The 14,295-nt window shown below is 40.8% G+C and overlaps 1 protein-coding gene across 3 annotated transcripts; it reads left to right on the top strand.

Moving 5' to 3' along the window:
• Positions 1–758: 758 nt before the first annotated feature.
• On the top strand, positions 759–13,599 carry csf1b (colony stimulating factor 1b (macrophage)). 3 transcript variants are annotated; one of them, XM_037771492.1, is made up of 9 exons: positions 759–991; positions 2,657–2,776; positions 2,883–2,945; positions 3,059–3,229; positions 3,364–3,565; positions 3,648–3,784; positions 12,789–12,832; positions 12,923–12,960; positions 13,110–13,599. In XM_037771492.1, the coding sequence occupies exons 2-8, from the start codon at positions 2,684–2,686 to the stop codon at positions 12,957–12,959; spliced, it is 747 nt and encodes a 248-aa protein (XP_037627420.1). In that variant the 5' UTR covers positions 759–991; positions 2,657–2,683; the 3' UTR covers position 12,960; positions 13,110–13,599. The 3 variants fall into 3 exon arrangements, with proteins under 3 accessions (XP_037627420.1, XP_037627418.1, XP_037627419.1); XM_037771490.1 differs by having other exon boundaries at positions 759–987; XM_037771491.1 differs by having other exon boundaries at positions 759–987; positions 12,926–12,960.
• Positions 13,600–14,295: the final 696 nt, after the last annotated feature.

The following is a 14,295-nucleotide window of genomic DNA, read 5'->3' on the forward strand; positions in this document are numbered from 1 at the left end:
CCAAAAGTTAGATGAGAAGATTGACGCCACTTTCAGATAAGTTAGTTGTGTCAATCTTCTTCATCAACTCTTGGCAAGAAAGTGAATGATCTTATTTCAAAAAATGTCAAACTAATCGTTTAAATGAAGTGGTAGAGGCACTGAGGGCCCTGTATTTAAAACCTGATCACACACACATGTTCTAAAACACACCACAGTAAATATTTCTTTGGCTAATTCAATGGTGGAAGAAGATCAAAGCCAACAATGTCTCAGTCCGTCTCTTAATACTTTCTGACTTTCCTTTGCTCTGCTGAAGCCTCTACTGAAGACGTACGTTTAAAAAAATAAATGGCTCACAAAAGGTTAATTTACAAAGTAACTACAGCTGTCAGATAAATACAGAGGATCCATTCGACACAGCATTTATCCTCCTGAGGAAAGCCACGGTGCATAGCCTTCATCAAAACTCTTATTCTGAGAGATCATACTTTATGTGGACCAGTGTTTTAAACGCAAATTGCCTCCAAGGGATAGAGTTTCTTAAACGAGAACAGATGTTATCAACACCTACTTTAAGCTCCACCAAGCTTTATTTGTCCATCTTGTTTGGTTTTAATAATTCCCTAGGAAGATGTTGAGCAAATACATTATCCTGTCAATCTACAACACAAGACCCAATATGCCATGGCACATCCTGCACCAGGAGCGTGTATTTTGTGGAGATGTGGGAGGTCTTTAAAAAGGGCTGTCTGTCAGAAGCCACAGTAAGTCTCGGTTTGAACTCACTCTGTGCAGGAGGAGCACATCAGGCAATGACTTTAAGAACAGCGCCACATGACGAAGTGCCAAATTTAACAGCAAATTCCTTTCTGTGGAGTGGAACTGAATATATGAAAAGGATCTCTTTGCTTCAATGTGTGTGACAGAGGAGTCTGGTGTTTTCCATTGTCAAACACTTACCAGATGACCATCCTTGTGTCAACCCTGATTCAGAGCAAAGCTAAGGTAGGTGAGAGCCTTTATTTGATCAGTAGATTGAAAAACTCACCGACAATGCCGTCAATGCAGGAGAAAAGAACAATGCATGCTTTTGTTTGTCTGTGTATGAAGTTTTCTGCTTGATTTGCTGACCTAAATAGATATAATGGAGAGAGCAAACCATGTGACAGGTGACATTTGCGTCATGTGCTCCTGGACTGATCACATAGCCATCACATTAATAGATTTATTAGATTACATTCATTTGATTATCATCAATCACCAAGAGGGTTCCCAATAACAGGCAGAGGCTGGCATGGGAGGCTTTCAGCTCCCACGTAGCAACATGTTTTACTTCTGACTTTATTTTTTTAATCTTCTCTGTTTCAAATGCCTCTTTTAGCCAGATTATTATATTTTATTTGCTTTAATAGCAAAAACCATGATGGCACAATATTTTGTTCCTTTCCTTCGGGCTTCCCGGATCTTGAATTTTTTCCCGGCACTCAATTTGCATGCACATGCGGTACAACTTAGATTCGTGGCATAATCTTCATGACATGTAATCTTTGCAGACACGGTGTCAGGTTTATGTTACATGATTTCACAAACCTGAACAAGAGTTAACATGTATACAGCTCAGCTTTATATTAAGAACAGACAACAAAACATGAAAGGAATACTTCTCGTCTCTGGTGGCTTTCAAAGAATTGTCTTGTGTGTCTCAGAGGCTGATCAGGCGACGATAAATCACATTTATACTGTTTGAATTCAGTGTTTCGCTGCATCTGTCTCGACTGTTGTCACAGAAGCTGCGCTGAACTCACAGGTCAAATCAGTCAATGGGGGGATTTTCAAAGAGTCCAGAGCAGACATTTCTCCTGCACTTTGAGGAACATATGTCTGTCACCATGTTTCAATCATTTGTGGAAGGATTAAGTTCATCTGGAGCCCATTTTACTGAAACAGCTGCCAAAAGGTGCTTGGTAGTATTTATCATAAGCTACAGGAAGAGTCCGTGCATGTTGCTCTTCAAGGCTAAACCTCCCTGGTAGAGGGCACTGTTTGACCATATCTGGGACTAATCTAACACAGGCAAGATTCCTCTGAGGTCACTCACAGTTAAACATCTCTCACTCGTAACGTTGCAGCAAAGAGGCGCCGCACGTATTGACGAAACTCGACCCAAAACCTGAAACCCAAGTCAACCAGCAGAACTGTAACACACATACAGCGCGCAGGGGTGGAATGAAAGTGTTGCTGTCACTGTAATCAAGCAACTTGTCTTGTTTACTTTGGATAGAAAGGCCATGAATTGCTCGTATTCATACTGTTTTACTGGTTTGCCTTGATTAGAAGGAAATTCCATTTAGGTTCAAACTTTGTTTTGCTTGTAAAAATCATTTATAGGAAAGCTCTTTTTTATGAAGACAACATGATTACAATCTGGGAGGGGAAGCAGAATCTGTGAGAGAGACTCCCATGTGCAGTCATATTGAAATGGTTAAGGTCAGGATGCCTCATTGGTCCATGATTGAGTTGGTGGTTGAGAGCATTCCTTGTTTTTATATTTGAGCATGCAAAAATCTACTTGAGTTATGTTTGTCAAGTGAATGAAATAGTACACTTTCCAAGCTGAGTAAATGTCCACATGTGTAGTCTTGAGGGAAGTGAAGATAATGTGTGGTTGTGTTAGTTGCAGGTAAAGTGTCTGTGTGTACTTATGTTCCTGAGCTTCCCTCTGACTATGGCTGAGGTCCCTGGTCCATGCAGACACTCCATCACTAGGGAGCACCTGCTGACAGTCAGGCATCTGGTAGGTAACATTAGAAACACATTTGTTGAATCGACATCAGAAACAATGTGGCGGTCACGTTATACGACTACGCTGGGCTGAAATCTCCGCGTTGTTGTCTCTGCAGATGGATAACCAGTTGAGAAGTGGGTGCACGATAACCTACACATTCATAGAACGGAGAAGTTTGGTAAGGTATCATTTGTGTTATGGGGCTGTTTCCCTTCCAGAAACCTTTGATTCACTTTCCAACTTTCCATCAACTGTTTAGTGCTTCATGTTTATGACCTCGTGTTCCCACAGAGCAAATGTTGCTTTGTAAAAGCTGCTTTACCCTGGATCCTGGAGCTGCTCACCACCCACTTCAAATATAGTCGGGGCTCAGTCAATGATGGCTACGTTCAGTCCCTGAGGGCGCTCATCCTCAACATCTACTCTCAGAAATGTGTGCCTCAGATTAATGAAGAAGTTGAGGTGAGGACTGAAGGATTCTATAATGCAAAACATGACGAAACAAATATGTGGTGTGAGGAATTGCCCGGCGCCAGAAGATAGATCTGCAATACTTGTGAAAACATCTAAAGTATGTTTCTGGGAATCTGCCGCAGGATAAGCCAGAGAGTTTCGAGATGCACTACAGAGGGTCTACTTCAGAGGCGCTGCAGAGGGCTTCGGAGGTGCTGTCCGTTTACTGGGAACTGGTGACGATGAGCGACGCGCCGGTAGACTGGAGATGCCAGCACGAATACACAGAAATCTATGGCTCTACCACAGAGCTGTACACAGAGTCGCCCGCACAGTATTTTACAGGTGGGAATCTCTTCTGCAAAAGTTCTGTGACGAATGACTTGTAGAGCCACTGAAATCACAGAATAAGTGTGTTTTTCTACAGACAGTTATGGTAGGAGCTTGGTGAAGGCCTCGCAGAGAAGACCCGCCAAAGACCTGTACATGCTCGGCTTCATCGTCGTCTCCATCTGCGGAGGACTGCTGCTCATTCTCACTCTCTACTGTCTCATATCACAAAAGGTACCAGTGCTTCTGTTTTGTTGATTTCTAACATCACATGTGCACTAATAAAGTTTAGCCATGCATTCCAGTCATATTGCACTTAGGCAGGCCTCGGCAGTCTGTCTGTGTTCTCTGTGGCACTCCCTGTTGCAGAAGATCCAGCCCTCCCTCGCTGGTAAATACTGAGCACATCAAAATAAGGTGGAGGCTGGACTTAAAGTGCTGTTTTGCAGCAGCAAAAGTCTCCAAATGCATATGTGTGCATTTATGATCTTTATTCTATTTGGGACTAATTGGCGCCATCAGCTATTATTTCAATATTAAATCAGAGAGGTGGTTTTCAACTGGCTGAGGCTTACAATCCACATGTTTCCTCATTCATTAAGCCTTGGTAATTACCCTTGAGATAATTTAATATTCAAACAATTCTAAATTATTTCACAAAATGAATACTGCAGCAAGCAATGCCCTATTAAAAACATGAGACAGGCAAAAGAGGTTCAGAACCCAATAAAGTAAAAGCCCCGAAACAGTGCAGTTGTAGTTTTTTCCTGTTGAAAACAGCGGCTTCTAGAAAGCAATAAAATGTTAACGGGCCTGTTTGTAGGTAAAACACAAGGGTTTTGATGAAAAGAAGGAAAAGCAGAAACCCTGCCTTCGTTTATAAGGTGTTGCACTCTTTGATATGTTTCTTTAACACTTTAGGACACAGCTTCTTACAGGCTAACAAGTTGTAAAGATCACCATCTGCAAATCTGGGAATGTTTTACAGAGTACTATAATACTAAGAATAACAAAACCAAGTGGAGGCCGGACCTACTGGTGAGAGCAGAAGTGCTATTCTGCAGCAGCACATGCTAAAAAAGTCTGTAAATACAAACGAGCGCATTTATGCTCTTTATCCTATTTGGGGACTTTGTGGTGCCATCAGCTTTTATTTCAAACAATAATTAATCAGAGCAAGGCAGCTGTAGTACATTGTTTTGTATAGCACATTTCATACACCAGGGAAATTCAATGTATTTTACAAGGTAATAAAAATACAGCAAAGGTGAAAGATTTCCAATTTAAAAAGTGCAAAAGTACAGGCAAGTGATAAATTTAACAGTAAACTAGTAAAGTTTAAAGGTGCTATTAATAACATTGATAGCTTTCAGCCACCAGATGTTGCACTCTCACTCCCCTGTTCCATTGCATTCACTTCACAACTATAGACTGTATATAAGAAGTGGATGCCATGACGTCATTCATTGGCTTGTGGACTGCCGTTTTGAAGCCTCAAGTTCAGCATTTTGGCCGTCGCTATCTTGGTTTTTGGCCGTCACCATGTTGTTTTTTTTAAACAAGAAGGGACAAGTGAGGGAGGAGCTAAGTACAACCTAACGCTGAATAAGACATTTTTAAGCGACCAAAGGATTGTAATTAACTTTCAAGAACTGAAAAGACATTATGAAAGGGTTAAAGTTGTTAGACAAAAACACGGATAACTCCCAGACCGGTCAACGCCATGGTAGCGACCTGTCAAACCCAAGGTAGCCACGCCCTAAAGCATCCCCTGCTTTATGATCTATTTGACTCTAAATGAGACCATAATTTACTAAATGAACATCATGCTGTATTGAAGAAGACTTGAAACTAGCGATTGAGACCATAAACTCATGTCTACAATGTTTACTGAGGTAATAAATCAAGTGAGAAGTAGGATAATTTTCTCATAGACTTCTATACAATCAGACTTCTTCTGAGTCGCCCTCTGCTGGCTATTAGAAAGAATGCATGTAGGGATGCTAATTTTGGGGAAAAAAATTAACCGATTACCAACCCTTGTTAACCAATTATTAACCGTTAACCGACAAAATTAGTGCGTCTCATCTCATGTAGCGGTGCGTCAGATGCAGTGTATGAGCACAACAGACAACTGAGTTCCCAGTTCAACCGCTCGGGAGCGTTACTGTAGCAGCCACGGTGCTGCGAGTAGTGTCGTTTAGTTTAGCAGCTTGTCAGCTGAGTGTCTGTCTGGCGTAACTTTAGCAATTGTCCGTCAAACCGTGCGTGTGTTTGTGCTACGTTAGCAGCTGTAGTGCTGCTGGAGGCTTCATGCTCCCCGCTGCCACACATACGCTCTGTCAGCGCGGCGTAACTTTAGCAAATGTCCGAAAGGCCATGTATGTGTGTGGCGGCGGTGAGTGTGGGTTTGTCTGTGGCGTTATAGCTGTGAACGTAGCTGTAGCAGACAGTGTGTGTACAGTTTATTTGTCTGGGAATAAATGCTAAGAAGCTACAACTCCTCCGCTCTGTGCTCCGCTCAAGACCGGAGCAAACTTCCTGTATCTGTAACTCCGGCTCAGACTTTCTTAAGGTGGACCAGCTTTTCTCCTTAAACTGACAAGCCGCTCCTTTGAGTTTTGCTCATCTTTTTAATTAATTATTAATATTTCTTTTAACCGTTCAACCGATGGCATTAATGGGTTAAAACTCTTAATGTCGGTTAACGGTTAAACGGTTAAACGGTTCATTACTAACATCCCTGAATGCGTGTTTAAGGCACAACCAGAGGCAGCCCACTGTTTACAACAAGTGGTTGCCAGTTTGTTGCACAACCTTCATATTTTATGGTTGAGTGGAATGACTCAGAGAGACAGTCATGCCAAGAGATGAATCTGTCATGGTGGAGTAATGAAGTCATTTTACAACATATAGCTATAGGCCTACATGAAGTGTATGTGTGTGTGTGTGTGTGTGTGTGTGTGTGTGTGTGTGTGGCGCTGCATGCACACCCCCTCCCATGTTGCAGCTGTGACATCAGCTGTTCTAGCAGCGCAGCATCAGTCAAACTCGCCAGAAACTAAATAAAACTCAACAAAACCATCAATCTTTCCAACAATCAACAACTGCAGTTCAGTCGGCCACCCACTTCTCTAAATCCCCTCTGATGTGCATCTTCATTACACAATGTTTAAGGGAACAATCACCAACGCAACCGTCACTAATGCTAAGATGCTTACGTAGCTCTTCAGGGATTGAAGCTGTTATTTTTCTCACTTTGACAATCTAACCGGTGACAAAACATTAGTTACGGTTGTAAAGACAATGGTTGTTGGTAGTGGTTGGTTTTGTTGAAATATGCCGAATTGTAATTTTATTGGTTGTTTTTGTTTGGACGATTGAGCTAAGATAACTAACTTGTGCTAACTTCAGTTGTCACTTCCACGGTAAATATTCACTTATTTTTCAGCCTGATGGAGACACCATTGTCAAACTCAGCCATTTATCTGTTTTTTTTCCACACTTACGGATTCACAATGGGCAGCGGCGAAGTTTGGCTCACCGCAATAATTAAATTTTTCTGCGGCTGGGAGGCGTGTTCATGTGTTTCAGGCGGAAATACATTTTTTGTAGCATAGGTCAACATGTCACAAGAGTTTACTTTTGGCTGCGTAAACTGTTTGGCCGCACGCACTTCGCCGCAAAATCAAATAGCCGGAGCTATCTGAGCTCAGGAGCGGCCACCGTAGCTTTTCATAGACATTTGCATGGCACCTCGAAGCGGCTCTGGTGTGAATTCGGCGAACTGGCAACTTGATTGCTGAGGACACAGAGACACCAATTGACGTCGATATACTATTGGCTCACAAGTTTTAGTAGAAGTGGGAACCAAACATCAGATATTTTCCACAGAGATAAAAAAAACATTCATTTTGGACCCACCAAAATATTTTAAATGATAAATTCACAATCATAATATATATTCTTTAGGAAAAGCATTACTTTTATTCGGCAGCTTTCTAAAAGCTCTGTGGATGTCTTTTTTTTTTTATTATTATTATTCATCTACATAATGTTATCAATAAGACCTTTAAATCTGAATCTAAGATAATATCATAGAAGATTTCTTGCTTGACTGTAGTAATGAGAGAAACGGTGTTAAGAGCCGATATTGTGTCTTTCTTTCGGTGCTGCAAAGACAATAATCTCAGTCTTTTCTTTATTTAGGTATTTATTTCATACCCTATTAAAAACAGACAAAAGAGCCCAATAAAGTAAAAGCCCTGAAACAGTGCAGCTGCAGTTTATTTAAGGTGAAAACAACGTACTAGAAGTAATAATATGCTAAAGGGCCTGTTTGTAGGTAAAACACAAGTGTTTTGATGAAAAGGAGGAAAAGCAGAAACATCCCTTTCTTGAATTACAACCTGGTTTTCATTTATAAAATGTTACATATGTTTCTTTAACACTTTACAGTATAGGACTCTTCAGTAAAGCTCCTTACAGGCTAAACAGTTGTGAAGAAATCATACTACTAGGAAAGCTGGGAATGTTTTTGCTTTTGAAAATAGTCTTAAAAGCCTTGGGTGATGGTAGACAAAGCTGCTCTATGTTTGTGTGAAGTGTTTACTAGTGTGAAAGTGTTACTTTGGAAGTTAGATAGGCTACATTTTATTGATCCTTGTTGGGAAATCTGCTTCTGAGCCAGACATATATTTAGGAAACATTAGGCAGCCACAGCGAAGGGCTTGGGCACTAGTTCTAATTCTTCCGAGAGAGCTTTTGATGAGCCTAATATGCATGTAATGGATGTGTTGTAATGTGGGACGTAACTGCAAGAACACACAAACTGCACATAAAAAGGCACCAGTTAACATTTAAATCACATTACACCAGAACACAGGGAGGCCTATATAAGTGACTTTCAGCATTCAATCACATTAGAGCTCCACATATGTGGTGGATTATCAACAAATAAATGGCTCCATTTGAGCGGCTCTTTCAGGTTAATGCATGAATAGGACTTTGTTAGTCCAAAGCTGGTTTCTCAAACACAGGTTTGATTATGGTTGAAATCAGACTTCAGATAAACATTTGAGTTTTCAGCAAGCTGGCAAAAGCAGCAAAACACTAAGTAGTATTTGGTGGACAAACAATATGCACCGGATGCACACCGAATTTTGCAGTTGATTCAATTAAATGAGGAAGGAGGAAGAGAAACATTTACTTCCCATCATGACTTATCCTGTCTTGTTCAGAGTGCAATCCGATTGAGCTTTTAACTGCCAAATAACAAGACGGCTTGAACGAGCAGGTGGGCAGGTTTATATCTTTATTTAACTGACTGCATGCAGTGACATAATATCATAGACTGTATAGAAAGATGGACGACATGACAGCTCCCCAAAAGTGAAGCCAAAACATTTCGATCGCCCCCTGGTGGCTGGCTGCAATAAAGGTCATAAAGCCCGCCCCCTCCATGTTAGCGGATGGTACATGGGCCAAACTAAAAAAGTCAAAGTACACGTCAAATACATTTCTCCCAAAGATGGTTTCTGTCATTTTAGGTAGTTCTTATCACGCTGATGTATGTTCAAGTGTTCATTCATCTGATAAGTTGGTTTTAATGAGTTATTCAATGCTATAAAAAGGGGGTGAGACGTCATGATTGACAGCTGCTCTGAGTGAAGTAATGAAGTAATAGTAGGAAATGTACGAGAGAAGAGATGTAACTTTAACTTTCCATAACCGTCACTGTGTAATAGAACATGTGTCAATTTGATCATAAATGTAGTTATAGAGATATTATGGTTAGTTTTTGTGTCTTTCTAGCTTAATAGCTGCCGTGGTGCTAACGTAGCAGCTAGTTGGCTCACGCTAACAAGCTGTGACCGTGCTCGGCTCGTGATTGGCTCGGGCAGGTTTGTGGGCGGGACCTCGATACCGTGTTTCCAGCCCCCCGATCACTACGGCACAGACTCTTGTTGCAAATGACGTCAAAATCTCAAGACGGCAGCTCCCTTATCTGGGATATTTTGGCTTCACATTTGTAGCAGAGTAGGAGGGATGCTGCATGGTTGGTAGTGAACGTACAGACATGGACTAATAGGCCCTTTTTACAGCAGCCATTCTGACATGTCATTGCCCAGCCTGTTTCCTATTGCCAAGGCATCAAATACTGACGCTTTGTCATAGCTGTTGGAGTTCGATACTGCTGCAAAAGGCACCGTTTAGCACCGGTATGCGATGACCTGGGCTTTCCATTTACTAAAGTATAAACCCATCTGCGGCAACAGGGAAAGTGCTGTGGTGACGTAATTTAAAGAGCGAAAGAGACACACAGGGTGGGCGGGGCGGGAGGGGAGGTGAATGGGTCCAACAAACACAAGGCTTTCATCCAGGAGACTGCTGTTCGTGTCCCGTGTGTTAACTTTCACTATACAATCAGCTGATTGTTCGTGTCCTGTGTTCAAAACATTCAGTCACATTTTCACTGTACAAACGTAGTAATTTTAAGCCCAACCATGTTGCTTTTTCCTAAATCTAACTACCGGTAAGTGGTTTTGTTGCGTAATCCTAAGCAAGTGTTTTTGTTTAATTCACAACATTAACCATGTGTTTACTGCGACCAAAAAGTGAAGCTGAGGAGTCTGACAAAGTGTCAGTATGTGACCTTTTGGGATGAGAACGTGTTGCATTGCGGGTTAAACACAAGTGTAATTAATAACATTAATAGGGCCCTGTTCCATTTCGGTGTGCCCGGGCCCTGGTATTGTGCATGCTGTTTCACTGGAATGGCTTTGACACACTTAACGGCGCCATAATTAATTTGATCAAATACACTTGTGTTTACCCAGCTAAGAGATGTCAAAATGGCTGCCGTACAAAGGACACATTGCTATAAAATGCTTGATGTAGTTTATAATCCTCCTTTTATCTATGATGCTGCTCACTTTATTTCCTGTGTTGCCAGCTGTTTGTTCACCACAATGTGTGGGTCCATGTTGCCCTGCCAACTGCCCCTTAAGGCCTAAGCTTTAAGCACTGAAACCCTCTCTGACTTTAATTAACATCGTCTGTGCGCCCAGTGAGAACAGATGGATAAAACGGCTTTAAAATGCTGTGCCAGGAAGTGGACTACATTGGAAATGACACATCACTTTGGGCAGATGCATTTCTGTGTATGTTTGAAACCTGCGGAATGAACCTGTTTGTGTCAGTTGCTGTATTTGTTTTCCCACCATGAAGCCCGGATTAGGATGTGACGCTACATTAACTTTAATAGATGGTGTCATACATGCATAGTAATTCTATAATGATTCTCAGCTGAATTAGCTATGTAATTAGAGTATGCAGCTGGTCTATCATATTTCCCCACTGTATGTGCAAAAAGAAGGCCGGCACAGTGGTGCCAACTCATCCCTACTCATCACATACTGACGCTTTGTCAGACTCCTCGGCGTCTCTTTTCGGTTGCAGTAAACACATGCTTAACGACCCCTCTGCGTTACTTTTCGTTCGCAGTAAACACGTGCTTAGAGTTATGAATTAAACAAAAACAGTTGTTTAGGATTATAGGCAACAAAACCACTTAGTTAGGCTTAGGAAAAAACAACTTGGGCTTAAAACTATTATGTTTGTACAGTGAAAATGTGACTGAACGTTGTGAACACAGGACACGAACAATCAGCTGATTGTAAAATGAAAGTGAAACGTGAAGCACGGGACTGGATGAAAGCCTTGTGTTTGTTGGACCCATCCACCTCCTCTCTTGCCCGCCTTTTGTGTCTCTTCTGCTTTTTAAACTACGTCACCACAGCACTTTCCTGTGCGTTTAATGCTGCCGCGGATGGGTTTACATTGTAGTTAATGGAAAGCCCAGGGCGTCGCATACCGGCGCTTTGTGCCTTTTGTCGGCAGTATCCAACGCCGACAGCCGTGCCAAAACGTCAGTATTTAACGCCCTGGGAATGAGAATGGGCTTGTGGTGCAGTGGTTAGCAGTGTCTACTCACAGCAAGTGGTTCTGGGTATGTGCTAGCGTGGGTCCAAAGACATGCAGGTTAGATAAATTGTTGACTCTAAATTGCCTGTAGGTGTGATTGTGAGCATGAATGGTTGTCTGTCTCTATGTGTCAGTCCTGTAATAATCTGGCAACCTGTCCAAGGTGTACTCTGCCTTCGCCCAATGCAAGTTGGGATCTGCTCCAGCCCTGAATAGGATAAGCGTTTACAGATACTGGATGGATGTGCAGAAAAGAAATCCTGCCAAGTCAAATATAGTCCATTTAATTGAACTCAGTAATCAGATGGTCAAAAGGCTGTGCTGCATTGCATAGGTTGAAACAAGATGAGCCCCAGCTGTGACTACTGTAAACTTTCTCTGACTTGCTCTGTCCACCTGCACACCTACGGGCAATATGGCAGTGATAGAATCAAAACTTTATTGGAAACAAGCCCGTAATAATAACTTGAACTGTATGAGGGTCCAAACAGGACCCAAACATATGTCTCTTTTTAATACTGGGAGACAAACAAACTGTCTCTTTAAAAACACCTGGAATTCCCATCACTACCACGGTTTTCCCTGCAGCGAGAAGCAGTTTGTCAAAATCGTAACGTGCAACAGTGAAAACACAAAAGTCTTCAAAAGATGGAATCGTCTTGAAGCTGACCTGTGACCCTCATTGGGTTACTATTTGCCACCCACCGACTGAGAAGCAGAATTTATGTGTATTTGCTTTGTCTACGGGGGTGAGACAAAGGAACATAAACATCTCCCTGCCAGGGACTTTAAAGTGATACTCAACCCAAAATGTATCTTTTGACTATGAAGCTCAGCTGCTGTAAATTTAAAAGGTGGCTGAAAAAAGGTTTTATTTACTCAGTCGATGAATACAACGCCTTTGCTTGGAATCACAGCAGTTGATTTCAATAATAAGTTTTCTTGGTGGAAAAAAAAATATTGAATCACAGATAGAAATGTTTCTACTTCTTGCAGCGTCATTTTGTGTGCTTTTTTTGCCAAAAGATATGGCCAAATACAGCTTATTTTGTCTCAATCTTCACACATAACCCTGTCGATCACCTGCCTCCTACTCTGTCATCAGTCAAAACTCAGCTTATTGTTCACAAATGATTTAGTCTTTTCAAAATTTAAAAAATGAGATGTGTGCCTGTTTCATCGGGAATCACTATAGTTACTCCCCATGTGTCATATTGGCTTCGTTTCATAAAGTATTTTCTTTCCAAAACAGATAACTCACAACCCTCACAGATCAAGATCGTATACGAACTCAAGGTAAGAACCTGCTGAACTGTGTAATAAAAAAAGATCTTTCAGTGTTTGTTGAAGTCATTCTGATGCATTCCTTTGTCATCTGGTTTAAAGCAGAGACCGGCAGGACATAGATATGGAGCCACAATAATGTGAGTATTCTCATCACCTACGTGAAGTGTTACTGAGTTTAACACCTGGAGCTGGACCATGAATAACATCTATGTCAGCCTTTAAAGCATGACTGCTGTGCACATCCATCTTTATATTCTGTGTATTTACACTATTTTCCTCTCTGTAGGCAGTAAAGAGCCGTCGCTGAAGCAGCAGACAGAGCACTTGTGAAGCTGCACATCTTACTCACCGTGAACAAGTTTCCATATCAGTATTTTGTGTGTAATGTATCATGCTCACCTTTTTAATCAGAAGCTTGGCTTTGACTGGGCCTTATTTGGAATAATATGGTTTGTATATTATGTTTATGCGTTATGTATTGCAGATATCTTTTCACTAAACAAAAAGTTTTATTTTTACACTAGTTATATATATGTTGAATAATGTGTGTGTCCATTTGCTACCACTTAACCAACTGTTTGTAATGTTGATTGCCAAACATTTCCACAAGTTATTTATTAGTTTGACTCTATTCAATCGCCGTATTGATAATAAAGGTTTCATCAGTACCAAATACCAGCTTTCCAGTATATTCATATATGAGCACACCGAAGTCTCCTGTAAAGAGCAGGTAATGACCTCATTAAAGGATTTGGGCTACCTAATTACCTACAGTACATCCTGTTTGACTTTACACTTTATAATAAAATGTCTTTCCGGCTGCTGTGCAAAGCAGTTTAGTTCCCCTCATTATCAGCCTACATTGTTGATCAATACACAGTCCTCATGAGGTCAACTTCTGAAAGGTATCCCTAACAAAAAAGAAGTTTATTCAAGTATGCTATTAGTATACTTCTTTTAAGCATAAATTAAGAGGGTATGCTTTCAGAATACTTTTTATGTACTTATCAGAGATAAACTTAACAAAATTATATTTACAGAAAAGTCTAAATATACTTGGCTCATACTGACAACTATTGACAAAAGTCGAAGTGTACTTGGTTTATACTGACAAGTATACAGAAAAGTCGAAGTGTACTTGGCAAATATACAGAAAAGTCCAAGTATCCATGGCTTATACTGAAAAGTATACAGAAAAGTACATTTGGCTAAGTGCTATAAGTTCACTTAAGAAAACATACAATTATACTTTCAGTAAAAGCTATCAAATTAGTTTACTGAGAGTATACTCTTTTAGTGTATATAGTTTCATAAACATAACAAATGGACTAAACGTATAGAACTAGTAAACTAGCAGTATATCTATAAGTTCACTTGTAGTATAGTTCAGATTATAGTTGCAGTACAAAATACAACTTGGATGTAAACTAGTTGTGTACTTAAAGTTTACTACTCTTACATTTAAAGTATAC

The sequence above is a fragment of the Sebastes umbrosus genome, chromosome 6 (assembly GCF_015220745.1).
Source record: "Sebastes umbrosus isolate fSebUmb1 chromosome 6, fSebUmb1.pri, whole genome shotgun sequence".
NCBI classification, from domain to species: domain Eukaryota; kingdom Metazoa; phylum Chordata; class Actinopteri; order Perciformes; family Sebastidae; genus Sebastes; species Sebastes umbrosus.

What these genes read in the sequence shown, in the direction of transcription:
- csf1b (XM_037771490.1), top strand. Translation starts at nt 946, where the DNA reads ATGACCATCCTTGTGTCAACCCTGATTCAGAGCAAAGCTAAG. An exon ending in TCATAGAACGGAGAAGTTTG is followed by an intron (nt 2,946 to 3,058) that starts GTAAGGTATCAT and finishes GTGTTCCCACAG; the next exon opens with AGCAAATGTTGCTTTGTAAA. An exon ending in ACTGTCTCATATCACAAAAG is followed by an intron (nt 3,785 to 12,788) that starts GTACCAGTGCTT and finishes TTTCCAAAACAG; the next exon opens with ATAACTCACAACCCTCACAG.